This window comes from Nanorana parkeri, unplaced genomic scaffold (genome assembly GCF_000935625.1).
Source record: "Nanorana parkeri isolate BGI_ZX_2015 unplaced genomic scaffold, ASM93562v1 scaffold11, whole genome shotgun sequence".
NCBI lineage: Eukaryota > Metazoa > Chordata > Amphibia > Anura > Dicroglossidae > Nanorana > Nanorana parkeri.
Genome location: NW_017306279.1, coordinates 2,205,426 through 2,219,799, shown reverse-complemented (window position 1 = coordinate 2,219,799; position 14,374 = coordinate 2,205,426). Strand labels below are relative to the sequence as shown.

General features: G+C 39.1%; 1 protein-coding gene across 1 annotated transcript in view; it reads left to right on the top strand.

Moving 5' to 3' along the window:
- OTX1 (orthodenticle homeobox 1) overlaps window positions 1-2,870 on the top strand; it is a 7,750-nt gene extending 4,880 nt beyond the window's left edge. The window contains 3 exon segments of the mRNA XM_018555722.1: window positions 2,039-2,572; window positions 2,575-2,632; window positions 2,635-2,870. Coding sequence (XP_018411224.1) covers window positions 2,039-2,572; window positions 2,575-2,632; window positions 2,635-2,849 — 807 coding nt within the window. The 3' untranslated portion in view covers window positions 2,850-2,870.
- Window positions 2,871-14,374: the final 11,504 nt, after the last annotated feature.

Genomic DNA, 14,374 nt, shown 5'->3' with positions numbered 1-14,374 from the left:
ATCCAATGCCACGGCTACTGGCTGTAATATTGTGGGGAATTGCATCTCCACTTTTCACATGTTTCTCCCTATGCTTGGGATTTGTTCTTTTTCATCTATAAAGGAAATATTGTTTCTGACAGTTTGGGATATGTATAAAGCTGACATTTGGTAAAACTAAACCAGCAAAATGTACCTTACAGATAATCATGGCAATGTTGTAATGACTACCTAACGTTTCGTGATAATAATTCTATGCTTGGTGTAATCCTGGGCCTTCAAAAGGAGATGTTGCACTTTTTTTATTATATATTTTTTTTTTTTACTGCATCACAAGTTCCCACGTGAAACTTTTACAGAGAAAATATAGGGAATTAATAAGATGCAAACATTGACACGCTCGTGTTAAGTTGGGGTTATGTTATCAGTTTAGACATGTTGTTGTGGAATTGTCCTTTAAGGTTCATTTCTTGGTGTTGGAAACTTGAAATGACTATTAAATGTAATTTTAGATTTAAAATACAGATGTGATGAGATGGTAATAGAGGAAAAGTGCTGTGAGCTGTGAGCAGGGTCCTAGTATATGAAACAGTTCTGGGGTCATCAGCAGCCTGGGATGCTTCTCTCCTCCATTCTTCCAGAGATTGTGGTTACTGTGAGTGAGCAGACATAGTATGGTGCTGGTTGTTTGGTATCTCCCTCAGTGGCGATCAAAATATAGTATACACATAAATGTGAATTGTGTATTATGTACCTCTGTGTGTTGGGACCTGTGTGTTCTATTGGTTAGAAATATTGGACTTTTTGTTTTTGTTTTTTTACTTCCCACTTACAAATATTTTCATCAGAATTAGTTTATATCATGTGATGAACTTGATGAACTCTTATAGCCGTGTAATTCTTGCAACTCACGAGAACACATCCTTATTCCACTTAGCTGTGTTATTGGTACTTCGACTAATGACAGTAATATGATTGCTGGGAAAGGTGTAGGCCTTATCTTCCTTACAGAGGATATGTATTAAATTTTATAATTAAGTTGCTAGTTCATTTTACACCAACCTAAAATTATTCCCTGTAAACTTTCACGATGGCTCAGTGCAGGTACTGTTAGTGTGTTATATTTCTCCACTGGGTGATCCTTTTTTTTTTTTTTAAATGATGGGTGCCAGTTATTTTTTAATTGGTATATTATAAGTCTCCCTGGTTATTCAAAAGTTGATATGAAGTGATGATTTCTCTCTTCCAGGGTTAGGCTGATCAGAACATATATCAGGGCAATTCACTAAAGGGTGAAGAGTTTGGAGAAGGCAAAATAGCTGATTTGGAAGAATTCTCCAATTCATCTCACTTTCCAGTTCAGCTATGTTGTCCTAGATTGTCCACTTCTCCTGACTTCTCCAAAGTCTTCCCCCTTTTGTGAATAACCTTGAAAATGTTCCCTTGAACCCTTATGTCTCTGTTTTTATATTATTGCTTGTAGGAATATTCTGTTCAGGGTTGTGACATTCCATTCCTATAAAGGGGCATTAGTGTTGCCAGTTCTGTTACTTCCCAGAGACTTTATGATGGAGGACTAGTGCACAGTGACAGTATGGATTAATAATATCCCTGTGGGTTAAAATACGCTTCTTATTCCTCTGTATGTAATCTTCCATGTAGTTCTGATATGTTCTTCTGTTCCTAGTAAGGAGAATTAGACTTCCAACTTTTTTTGTCCTTTCCAAGAAACGTTGACAGATGAACACACTGGCAGTGAGGATTAATGATCATTTTGAGTAATATTCATGTGTGTTATAATTGTATTTGTCTGTTTTATAATCTTCCTTGTAGTAACACGATGATACTGTAATGTTCTTTTAAGGCCCTCCCAAGTTTTGCTTCCAATAAATGTTTTAACCTAAGAATAGAACTTTATACCGGTAGTGACAGTTTATTATGAGTGATATGCCAGTGGTTTATAATACTAAACCTTGTATTGCTGTCATGTTCCAATATTTGCAGTAGTATCACATGGCAATAAGTCTAATTAGTAATGTCATTCCTCTGTACACTCCAGGTCTGGTTTAAGAACCGACGAGCCAAATGCCGTCAGCAGCAGCAACAGCAGAACAGCAGGGCAGGGGCAAAGAGCCGGCCTGCCAAGAAGAAGTGCAGCCCAGCCCGGGAGAGCTCCGGATCAGAGAGCAGTGGTCAGTTCACTCCACCTGCAGTGTCCAGCTCCGGCTCTTTATCCTCCTCCTCATCTTCCAGCTCCAACTCTTCTGGGAACCCCAGCCTAGGAGCAGCACTGAATGGAAGTACTCCTATAGCCTCCTCCATCTGGAGCCCTGCCTCTATTTCCCCAGGCACTGGTCCTGCTCCTGGCTCCGCACCTGACCCACTAGGACCTGGAAGCGCCTCCTGCATGCAGCGCTCTGGCTCTTCTTCTGCAGCTTCTTATCCAATGTCCTACAGTCAAGCTGCTGGTTATACCCAGGGCTACCCTGCCCCATCTTCCTCTTACTTTGGAGGAGTGGATTGTAGTTCCTACCTGGCACCAATGCACTCTCACCACCACCCCCACCAGCTCAGCCCTATGGCACCTTTTGTAGTTCCTACCTGGCACCAATGCACTCTCACCACCACCCCCACCTCTACCTATGGCACCATCCTCCATGTCCGGCCACCACCATCACCACCACCACCTGAGCCAGTCCTCCAGCCACCACCATCACCAGGGCTATGCCAGCACAGGACTACCATTCAACTCCTCTGACTGCCTGGACTACAAGGACCAGACAGCCGCTTCCTCATGGAAACTTAACTTTAACTCCACCGACTGTCTGGACTACAAAGATCAGGCATCCTGGAGGTTCCAGGTCTTGTGAGATGAGGCCCAAGCACACCAGTAATGGTTGTACCGCCTCTTTAGTTGAATTGGCCTCACTATTTAATCGATGTCTCCATCCAGCACTTGCCTCATTTGTGTCACTGAAGATTCGGATCTGTTTGTCCCTGTGTAAGTGGAAGAAAACCAAATGTTTGTAAAACTGAAAAAAAATGGTACTTCACATCACCCCTACGTATCTGCATACCCCCTCTTCCCCTAATAATAAAACATCAGACTAATGGATCTGTAGTCTCTGTGTCATTTTTTTCTTGCTGGCTAAAGTACTTAGTAAATCATCTCCATGGTGTGAGTATTTATGAGGGTCAGAGGCTGTTCACTTAGCAAAGTAAAAATCACTTCAATTATCCAATCGCATCACAAAAAGAAATCACACTTACATTTTGTATTTATTTTTGTTTTTGTTCCCTTGCACTTGATTGGGCATTCAAAGTGAACACCGCTTCAATTGATTTACTTTTCATTTAGAAGATATGTTCATATTCACCTAACCCTGTGAATGTTTTACAGTCCCTTTTTTTTTTTTTCCTTTTAGTAAATAGACTCCTGAAAAATCCGTATTCAAATATTGTGATGTTATGACCAGGAATAGTTGCATAGTTGGTCAGGTTGGAAAAAAAGACACAAGTCCATACTAGAGTTCAATCTATTCAGCTGGTCTGTGCATCAGTCTGGATTTTGCACCTCAATTGGGTTGAAAAGGATTGGAATTCAGACTGAAAAGACACAAGTCCATCAAGTTCAACCTAGAGATAAGGGGAGGGGGAGAATCATATTCATATATAGGCAAACAGCAGGGTGAAGCATATATATAAGAAACAGGACAAAGGGGTGTGTGTGTGTGTGTGACATTTACTATATGTGTGGTTTCACACTTTTTTAAAGTAATACACTTTTGAATCCTGTGGACTCCCTTTTATAGTTAGTTGGGAGTGACTTGTAATGAATATAATACTATAATGATGATCTTTCCTTCTGGCTCAGCAGTGTAACAAGCTATCCAATGTTCAATCTAAACTAAAGAATCAGAATTATTTGATACATAAAACTTTGTTACTGTTTGCTTTTTTTTTTAACATATAAAATTAGGGGTGTTTAAGAACGTTTGTTCTCTCAAAATAGTTTGCTGAGGATCCAAATCATCCTTGTGTGTTCCCATAACCACGAACAAGCTTCATTACAATGAAATGGGTTTGTCAACCAATCCCAAATGTTTTGTTTTTTCTTTCCCCCTTCATTCTGAGTCCGAAGTCCTGATTTCTGATTGGGTCTTAATGAACCCTATTTACTATTCTTACTACAGGAAGAGAGAAATCCAGTTGTAGATCGCTCACCCCTATTTGTAGATCATTGTTCTTTTTATTACACAGCCCTGTGTAGGAAACGTTTGACTCTCCCGATACATTTCTGTGTGTGTTTTGTTCATGGTCGGGTTTCCTGGATGTAGATATGATGAAAACACAAATCCGATCCTGATTTTATGTTTATTTAATCGGCTCCTAAACGCTCACAAATGCTCATGTAGGGTTGCCATCTGTCCAGGATTCACCTGGACAGTTCGGGTTTTGAATGCTGTGTTCAGGTTTCATGGCAGCAGATACCCGGACACAAGATGTCAGGCAGACAGGGGCAACCAAAATTAAGATAGGGGCTACTGGCCCCCCACTGAAAATAGTCTCTGCTGTGATATTTACATATGAATGGGAGGCACTTTTTACATTTGAACACGCCGCGACTCATTCTCCCACAAAAATGACCGTGCGTTGCTGGAGTGTTCGGCTTTCGCTTGAAGAAAAGGTGGCAACCCCATGCTCATGTCCTATTTGATAAAATGCACCTCAGCCAGATCTCAACATAAATGAGAATTCTGCTGGAAATGCTTTTCCAAGGGGACGATAGTGAACTGTCTCGGTTACTTTCATTCACTTGTTGATCGGGTGCTATTTAGTAAGGGGTTAAAATACGGGACAGCCTTGCTGCTATCGGACCACATAGATATTCTCCATTTCCTGTTCTGTACTGATTGGTGTTTACCCAGGACAACAGTGATTCCTATAGCCAGCCTTCTGGATAACGAACGTTACCACATCTCGAGTCTGGTGCTGGCTTCTACCTTCATTTAAAGTAGATGTAACCAAATCTCACGTAAGCGATGTCCATTATAAAAGGCATTTTCAATTTATTGTAAATATATTTATGTCAATTATTTAATATATCGAATTAGAACTTTAAAAAAAACTAAGGAAAAAAAATATACCCGACGATCCTTGTTCAGGAACCTCCATAGGTGACAACATTACTATCTCCCAGCTCTGCTCCTGTGTTGTCACCCTCTCACAGGCTTCTGATGGAGACAACGTAACCGAGATTACCTGAGAAATGCTCTGCAGCCATTACTGGTGTATAGGTAGTGGCTGTAAATAGGATGTAGGAGATCCACATCGCCGAGCTGTAACAAAGGATGAAACTGGTAAAAGCAAGAATTTAATTTGCATTAATAAAATTACCACTTTTAATGCACACTAAAGTCTATTTATAAATGTTTTCACACAACTTTACCACGGATTCACACGTTTTTCTAATTGGATTCGATTTAATAAAGATATAAATCCTGGGTGTAAATTGTGTGAAAACATTTATTGCTAGACCCCTAAATGTCATTCGGACTGAATTTTACATTCTTCTACTTCTCCGGCTCCAAACCTACACAGCAGACAGCAGGCATTGGGCTGGAGTTCTGTCTGTCTGTCTGTCTGTCTGGAATAAATCAGGGCGGAGGAGGGGGGTAGCATTGGATTTGTGGCCCCTTTCTGCGCTCTTCTTAGATGTGCTCCGGTTCATGGGGTGATCTTGTCCTTCCAGCCACCTGGCAGCCCCTCCAGAGCTGGGCTCCGAGCAGCAGGGACAGAGCCTAATCAGCAGCCTGGTAATTGGCAGCCCTCCTGTCCTGTCCTCTCCATTCCCTCCTGCACCCCAAAGCTGCTCCTTCATATCACAATGTCTATAAAAGATTTATACTGGACCCTGCTATTGTTACTTTCAGCAAATGCCGCAAACAAATCCTACTCTTAGAACTTTTACTATGTCAGTCCTGTAATTTGTTTTAAAATTAATTCGAGGAACGAAATGTTTATTGGTCCGGGGGGATGAAAGGACAGACTTTCATCCGAGGTTCATAAACTTTAACAAAATAAATTCACAAGTTCTTGTTAAATGTTATCTCTTATGAGGGGTGATTCTAAATATATTATAAATACATAATTGATGGTGTTTCCAGAACAGTTGTAGAAAAGATTAAAAACTTTAAAAGTAATAATATAATGTGAATAAAAACAGATCTAAGCAGCAGATTTAATGTATGTGTAATTGTTGGAGCTGTAGCACAGTTGGCCAATAGTAAAATAATAATAGGGTAATCATTTGCATAGCCTCGCCCACTACACCTGAAGGAGTATCCCCTTCTTTTTACATTTGTGAAGGGAGTGTTGACATAAATGGTGACATTGTTGTCTCCAGACTGATTCATGTAACATATGGGGATGTCAGGAATAATAGGAAGCTCACGAATTTACTGATCACAGCTCTGTGTATAGATCTGTAGAAGGAGAGTGGAAATACTGAACACACAGAAAGATGATGTACAATACACATGACATGGATGTTTATTATTAGAGACTGCCATGAAAGCTCCATGGTATTTATTTTTTCGTTCTGATAACACAAAGTGATCGGTAATGAGCTGTGTACATCGGATTAATAAATAGTGTCATCATGATCAGCGATGATATCATACTTCCTCATTTCTTTATTTTCCCGTCAAGTGAAGTATAACGATCATCAGGGTGGCGAAGTAACACAATCTGAACATTCACATGGCAGAGGTAAAAAAAAATACAAAACACAACATGGTGGCACAATCCGGGGTGGCCAGGTACATGGAGGGGGTACTACTTACCTCAGGATGGTCAGTCTCCACGGCGTCTATCACATCATTGTGCTATGTTTTCATAACGAAATCTTTATACAGAGTGATGGAATGAAAAAGAATAATTGAAGATTTCCTAAAATAATAACACACCAAATGTTTCCCATTGTCTGTGTCCCTGATATCTGGATCGGTCTATGTAGATAATCTTTCTTTCTGTCCTTCTTCTCCCGCTCTTCTCTCTCCATCTAAAATCTATTTATATCTCTTCTTTACTTTTACCTTTCTGTCTAAAATACTTATTTTATCTCTTTACTTTAGCCTTTCTTTCTTTCTTTCTTTCTTTCTTTCTTTCTTTCTTTCTTTCTTTCTTTCTTTCTTTCTTTCTTTCTTTCTTTCTTTCTTTCTTTCTTTCTTTCTCTTTCTTTCTTTTTCTCTCTCCCTATCCCTCTCTATATCTATCTTTTTTCCTTCAATATCTATCTATCTATCTATCTATCTATCTATCTATCTATCTATCTATCTATCTATCTATCTATCTGTCTATGTATCTCTATCATATTCTATAATATTCATTCTATTTATTTTCCTCAACCTATTCTTTTCTTTTCTTTCCTTTCTTGTTCTCTCTCTCTGTATCTTAAATCTAGTTATATTTTTGTCTTTAGATCTATCTATCTCTATCTATCTATCTATCTATCTATCTATCTATCTATCTATCTATCTATCTATCTATCTATCTATCTATCTATCTATCTATCTATCATCTATCTATCTCTATCGTCTGCTGCCCTTAAACCAGTTTCGGCTTTGTTGCAATTAGGGCAGATGTGATATTTTCTTTCTTTCTTTCTTTCTTTCTTTCTTTCTTTCTTTCTTTCTTTCTTTCTTTCTTTCTTTCTTTCTTTCTTTCTTTCTTTCTTTCTTTCTCTTTCTTTCTTTTTCTCTCTCCCTATCCCGCTCTATATCTATCTTTTTTCCTTCAATATCTATCTATCTATCTATCTATCTATCTATCTATCTATCTATCTATCTATCTATCTATCTATCTGTCTATGTATCTCTATCATATTCTATAATATTCATTCTATTTATTTTCCTCAACCTATTCTTTTCTTTTCTTTCCTTTCTTGTTCTCTCTCTCTGTATCTTAAATCTAGTTATATTTTTGTCTTTAGATCTATCTATCTCTATCTATCTATCTATCTATCTATCTATCTATCTATCTATCTATCTATCTATCTATCTATCTATCTATCTATCTATCTATCTATCATCTATCTATCTCTATCGTCTGCTGCCCTTAAACCAGTTTCGGCTTTGTTGCAATTAGGGCAGATGTGATATTTTTCATTAGCAGTGTCCTTCATTTGCCTAGCAGCTAACAAATAACACGATGTATTCATGTTATAAGTTGGAATAATGCCATATAGCAAAGTTTTCCAGCTTTATCATAACACGTATTCCTCTCTATATAATATATCTGATATATTCCAGCTTTATCATATCATATATTCTTCTCCATATAATATATCTGATATATTCCTTCTCTATCATATCATGCATTCCTCTCTATATAATATATCTGATATATTCCAGCTTTATCATATCATGTATTCCTCTCTATATATCTGATATATTCCAGCTTTATCATATCATGTATTCCTCTCTATATATCTGATATATTCCAGCTTTATCATATCATGTATTCCTCTCTATATATCTGATATATTCCAGCTTTATCATATCATGTATTCCTCTCTATATATCTGATATATTCCAGCTTTATCATATCATGTATTCCTCTCTATATATCTGATATATTCCAGCTTTATCATATCATGTATTCCTCTCTATATATCTGATATATTCCAGCTTTATCATATCATGTATTCCTCTCTATATATCTGATATATTCCAGCTTTATCATATCATGTATTCCTCTCTATATATCTGATATATTCCAGCTTTATCATATCATGTATTCCTCTCTATATATCTGATATATTCCAGCTTTATCATATCATGTATTCCTCTCTATATATCTGATATATTCCAGCTTTATCATATCATGTATTCCTCTCTATATATCTGATATATTCCAGCTTTATCATATCATGTATTCCTCTCTATATATCTGATATATTCCAGCTTTATCATATCATGTATTCCTCTCTATATATCTGATATATTCCAGCTTTATCATATCATGTATTCCTCTCTATATATCTGATATATTCCAGCTTTATCATATCATGTATTCCTCTCTATATATCTGATATATTCCAGCTTTATCATATCATGTATTCCTCTCTATATATCTGATATATTCCAGCTTTATCATATCATGTATTCCTCTCTATATATCTGATATATTCCAGCTTTATCATATCATGCATTCCTCTCTATATAATATATTCGATTTTGTTCCAAGCAACCCTAATAAACCTGATGTAAGTGTTTTCATTGAACGTCCCCCCAGGACTGAACGTACATCCACGATGTTCTCACAATTGTATATTCACTGACCGTACATGAAAATGTCATTTACGTTTTGTTTTCATTGATTTGATTTGGGAATCAGAAATAAACAAGAATAGAGAATAAGAAGACAATCTGATCGGTTTCCGTGAATTCACAAGTGACATGTGAAGGACTTTACCAGGCAGGTACAAGCAGGGACAGGTTCTCTGCTCACAGTGGCAGAGGATTTGTTGAAGATGAAGTTCGGAGGAGTTAACAATTCAACATAAAGGAGAGAAAGTGTAACCTTCATGTCTGTAGATACCAGGCTGTGTATTGGGGTCATGTCATAATTCACTATTATCATTAATTACTGTTCTGACCAGTTGAAAACTCTAACAAGATGAGGTTTAGTTTGCTATAGCACTGTGAATCATAAACAATCACCATCATTTCCTCTTTTAGAAAATATTAGCTTTTTCATGCTGATCTCCTGCAATCTCTTTACATCCACTTCCTGTCTACATGCACTGGCCCCACAGGTGGCAGCATACACGTGGCTCTCAGAGCAAACTTCCTAATTTACTAAAAAATTGAATATATTCAAAATATTTAAAAAGCTGATTGCAAGATGCTGCAATATTTTTTTTTTGGTAAATGAATCCAAGAAATATTTTTTTAGAGTGTCACAGCTTTTTTTTAAAATCCTTTGTACTGCTGATCTCTTGCAGTATCTTTGCAGCTACTTCCAATGGAGGCTGCATGCATGTGGGTCTCAGTGCAAACTTCCTGGTGGTGACAATGTGGAACAGGGCTGCACAATGAATGTCAGCACTGCAGCTCTAGTCTTCCCTAGAAGTGCATGTGACAGGGTGACAATGCAGGAGAACAACCGGGGAGACAGGTACAGTGTTGTTACCACATAACAGGAAGTGACTGAAAAAGGATTTTACATGGCAGTGTCACCAGATATTATTTTATAGCAAAACTCCAGCCAAACTTCACACGACACAAATGAATAACACCGTTCCTGTACGTTGTACTCTTTGTGCTGTGTTTTATATTGCACAACATACTTTTCTTTGGCAAACAATACACACAAATCTAACCAAACATGAATAACACATTGAAAGATAACACAACACAAGATGCATTCTTCACCGACAATCCAGAGATGTCCACCACTTTGCCCCTACATGTCGCCAGAGGCTATCATCATTCAACCAGCTTCCTCTGAGCCTAGGTTGTCCTCGACCAGACCCCCAGCCTGTAACTGGACAGTGAAAGGAGAAGCAGCACAGTGATGAGCTCAACTCCCTGTTACCCTGCTTTCTCCTCCTCACATTCTAGCCCTGCTATACAGGGATTGCAAGAGACTGATACCAGGTCACATCATTCAGGTACTTACACTGCTTGCATTCAAAATACATATAATGATGTAATAATGATTACAGATCTGCATTCATTTGTGTCTTTGTAACCGCGATTCGCAGTAAAAAAGTTGCGCGACCGTTGCGCGTTTCGGAAGGCTAATTGGCTGTATCCCAATGGGAACGCGCAACAAAACGGCCCAAAGTAGTACCTGTACCTTTTCAGGCGTGGGCCGTTTTGTAGCGCGTTAGGGACGGGCGGAAATACGCCAAGGTGGGAATGAGACCATTGAATACAATGGGATTTATTTTTTTGAGCGTTTTGTAGAGCGTTCGTCAAGCGTAGAACGCGCTACAAAACGTCCAGGTGTGAACGAGGGCTTAGCATTTGAAATGACATTAACATGGTAAAGCTTATATGAGATTTTAGGGATTGGACATTCAGGTCGGGAGGGCTAACAAATAGATATTTCTGGTATCAGACAAACGTTTCTCTTGTATTCTGGTTTCTTGACATGTACTGTGTGGTATTTAGTTATTCATGGGGTCATTCTACGTGTTTATTTATTTATTATATTCATTTATTACAGGTATTTATATAGCGCCGACAATTTACATAGTTGCACATTCACATCAGTCCCTGCCCTCAAGGAGCTAACAATCTAAGGTCCCTATCTCACAGGGCCAATGTAGACAGGAGCCAATTAACCCTCCAGCATGTCTTTGGAGTGCGGGAGGAAACCAGAGTACCTGGAGGAAGCCCACATGATACATTGTTGTATTTCTTAAGGTGAATGCAAACCTCAGCAATGAACTTCTCTTATTTGCTCCCTTTTTGTCTATGACATCTACCAGTGAAAGTGGTTTTTATGTTATCTGTTTGATGACTGTAGAAAAAAACAAACCTGTTGATTATGTCAGAAATTCAGAGTTGTCCTGTGTCTTTGCTCACTTCCTGCGCCGCCAGAGTCAAATTGGAGAAAGTCCCGCTATATGTTTCCCATTCACGCAGCATAACAACATATTGTTTTTTTAAATTGTTGCCTTTCTAGATGTTTCTATGGATCAGAATTATACACACGACTGCGAGCTTCTCTGAACAATTGAAAATCGAAAGTGGCCAGGGACAAAGTGGGGACAAGACTGAGTTGCCCCTATTACCATACAATGCACAACACAAGCATTGCGATCATTAAAGTGATATTAAAGTCAAAAGATGTTTAAGCTATTTCAAATGTTGATTAAATCACTTATCAATGGATGCTGCTCTTTGATGTTTGAAAGATTTAGCAGAATCAGCTTATCCCCTGAGCACTGAGCCCTTATATCCTGTTTCAGGGTGGCTACTTTCCCTTGCATTGCAGAGTCCTATGGAGTCACCCTTCTGTTTGCTAGTAAGCTGTGTGTGTCTCCATAAACACACAGGGAGAGCAAGACAAACCAGTCCCCTCCTTCCTTCTCCTTCTCCAAGCTAGTAGATGGAAGCTGCTGGAGACTGCTCTGTCCTTTGTGATCTTGTATTGGACAGGAAGTTCAGGAGAGCCAAACTAAGAGACTTGGAAGCAACTGTTCGGGAACATGATGACTGTATTTGGGCAAAAATGTAAATAAATACTTTGCTGGGCAATGTCTATATGTTTGGTCTGGATTCAAAATAGTTCATGTGCGATTTTATGGGCGGATTACGCACGTTCAGGCTATAGTAATAGCCACAAACATGCGGAATCTGCGCGTATGTTAACGGTTGAGCAGTTTTGTTCCACGCGGTTTTCCTTAGGCTCCATTTACATATAACTAAACAATAAAGGTGATCAGCGCCAGTAAGTGTAATGTGGAAATATGAGCTACCAAGCACTAAGGATATAACTAAATATCTGTAAAATTTTCACAATATTGTTTTTTCCATTTACATATAGCTTTTGTGTTTTCCGTGCGGAAGACCACGCGGCAACGCAATCGCTAAAATCTTTAATCTGCACGGATTGCGCTCGTTTGCGGCTATTATATAGCCCCGAACGTGCAGAATCCGTTAAAAATAACGCGCTTGGACTATTTTGCCGGCCACGTTAAAAGTCTGCACGATGCACATTAAAGTGCATTGTTTTTCCTGTTTAGAGCGGCTCCTGTGCACATGGAGCCTGATAGCCGCAAACGTGTGGAGTCCGCACGTATGTTAAAGTTTGCGCAGTTTTGTTCTGTGCGGTTTTCCGTGCGATAAATCGTGCAGAAAACGCTAACGCTATGTGTGAATGGAGGCTGATTGCGCCTTAGTGTCATCTACAAATCTACATCCTCCTCTTCCTCTTTCCGTAGGGGTCCCCCAAGGCTCAAAACATCTGACTGTTTCTTACATTCACCAGTTTCCACATTTTCTCCAATTGCAATAAGATCTGGTCCTCCGAAATGTCCTTAAATTCTTTTGTTTTACATTGAAGGTCCCAGACAAGATTAATAAGTATCTCAACATAGACACTTACCCAACACAATATATATATATATACACACTGAGTGGCCAGATTAATATGACCACCTGACGTTTGCAGGCAAATTAGCTATATTTTTGCGCTGAAGTTGCTAGAGGGTGGGACCATTATAAATAGGGAAGCAGGTTGTTTACCACGACAGTAGAAGTGATTTTTTTCTGAAGATATGGGTAAACAACGCGATTTAACAGCCTTTGAACGTGGGATGATTGTTGGCGCGGAGCCATGGAGCGAGTATCAGCAAAACAGCAGAATTTGTTAAATGTTCAAGAGCAGCTGTTGTTAAAGTGTTTAAAGACTGGACTGTCAGCCAAAAATCTGGGTCTGAACGTGCGAATTGTGGCCGTCAGCGACTAGTCAATGTTAGGGCAGAACGGAGAGTGGCAAGACTGGTACAAGACAACAGAAGTGTCTGCAGTGTCAGATTCCTCGCATCACGTTTCAACGCGGCCCAACAAAGTCATCTCGTGGCGTCATCTCGTGGCCCAACGAAGTCATCTCGTGGAGTCATCTCGTGGCCCAACGAAGTCATCTCGTGGAGTCATCTCGTGGCCCAACGAAGCACTGATGGGGTGGTCATAATAATCTGGCCACTCAGTGTATATGTGATCTTATCTATCACACGGTCATGCTGCCTGTCATCCTTGTGAAGAGAACAATTGTAGAAGATTTCTCTTGTACTGTGTATGACATCGGGACATTTGTCTCAGCGGGACCTCATTATATCTATAGACAGAACGTGAAATATGTCGCTGTCTCTGTTACCATTTCTCATACATTCTTGTTGAATCAAGAAAGAGTTAGTGAGCTAAGATATGAAAGTCTTGTCATGTCTTTAAATTTATTATGTGCTGCAGACACATGCCCCAAAGCATGACATTATTTACATAAAACTGGATTCAACACTCCACTTTATCCTTATTAGAAGCTAAGAACTGCACTGACTGGCCAAACAGGCTTTCTGTGCCGTTCTATCAGCTCCTTGGTGCAGCGACAAGATTATGTCTTGCTGTAATGAGAAATTCATATCGGAGTGATTTATGGAACATAGGACGCTAATTCTAATAATCAATGACTCTCTATGAAGGACATTTATCAGAGCGAGCACAGGGGGGATCATATGTTAAATGGAAGAACCATAATATAATGTATTGCAGCTTACCAGTCCTTAGATGTGGTGGTTGCATTAGTTTTTATTTTTTCTCTGTCTCCCCTGGTGATCCTGCTAGTACCACACTTCCCGTATCTGTATCTATGGGGGAGC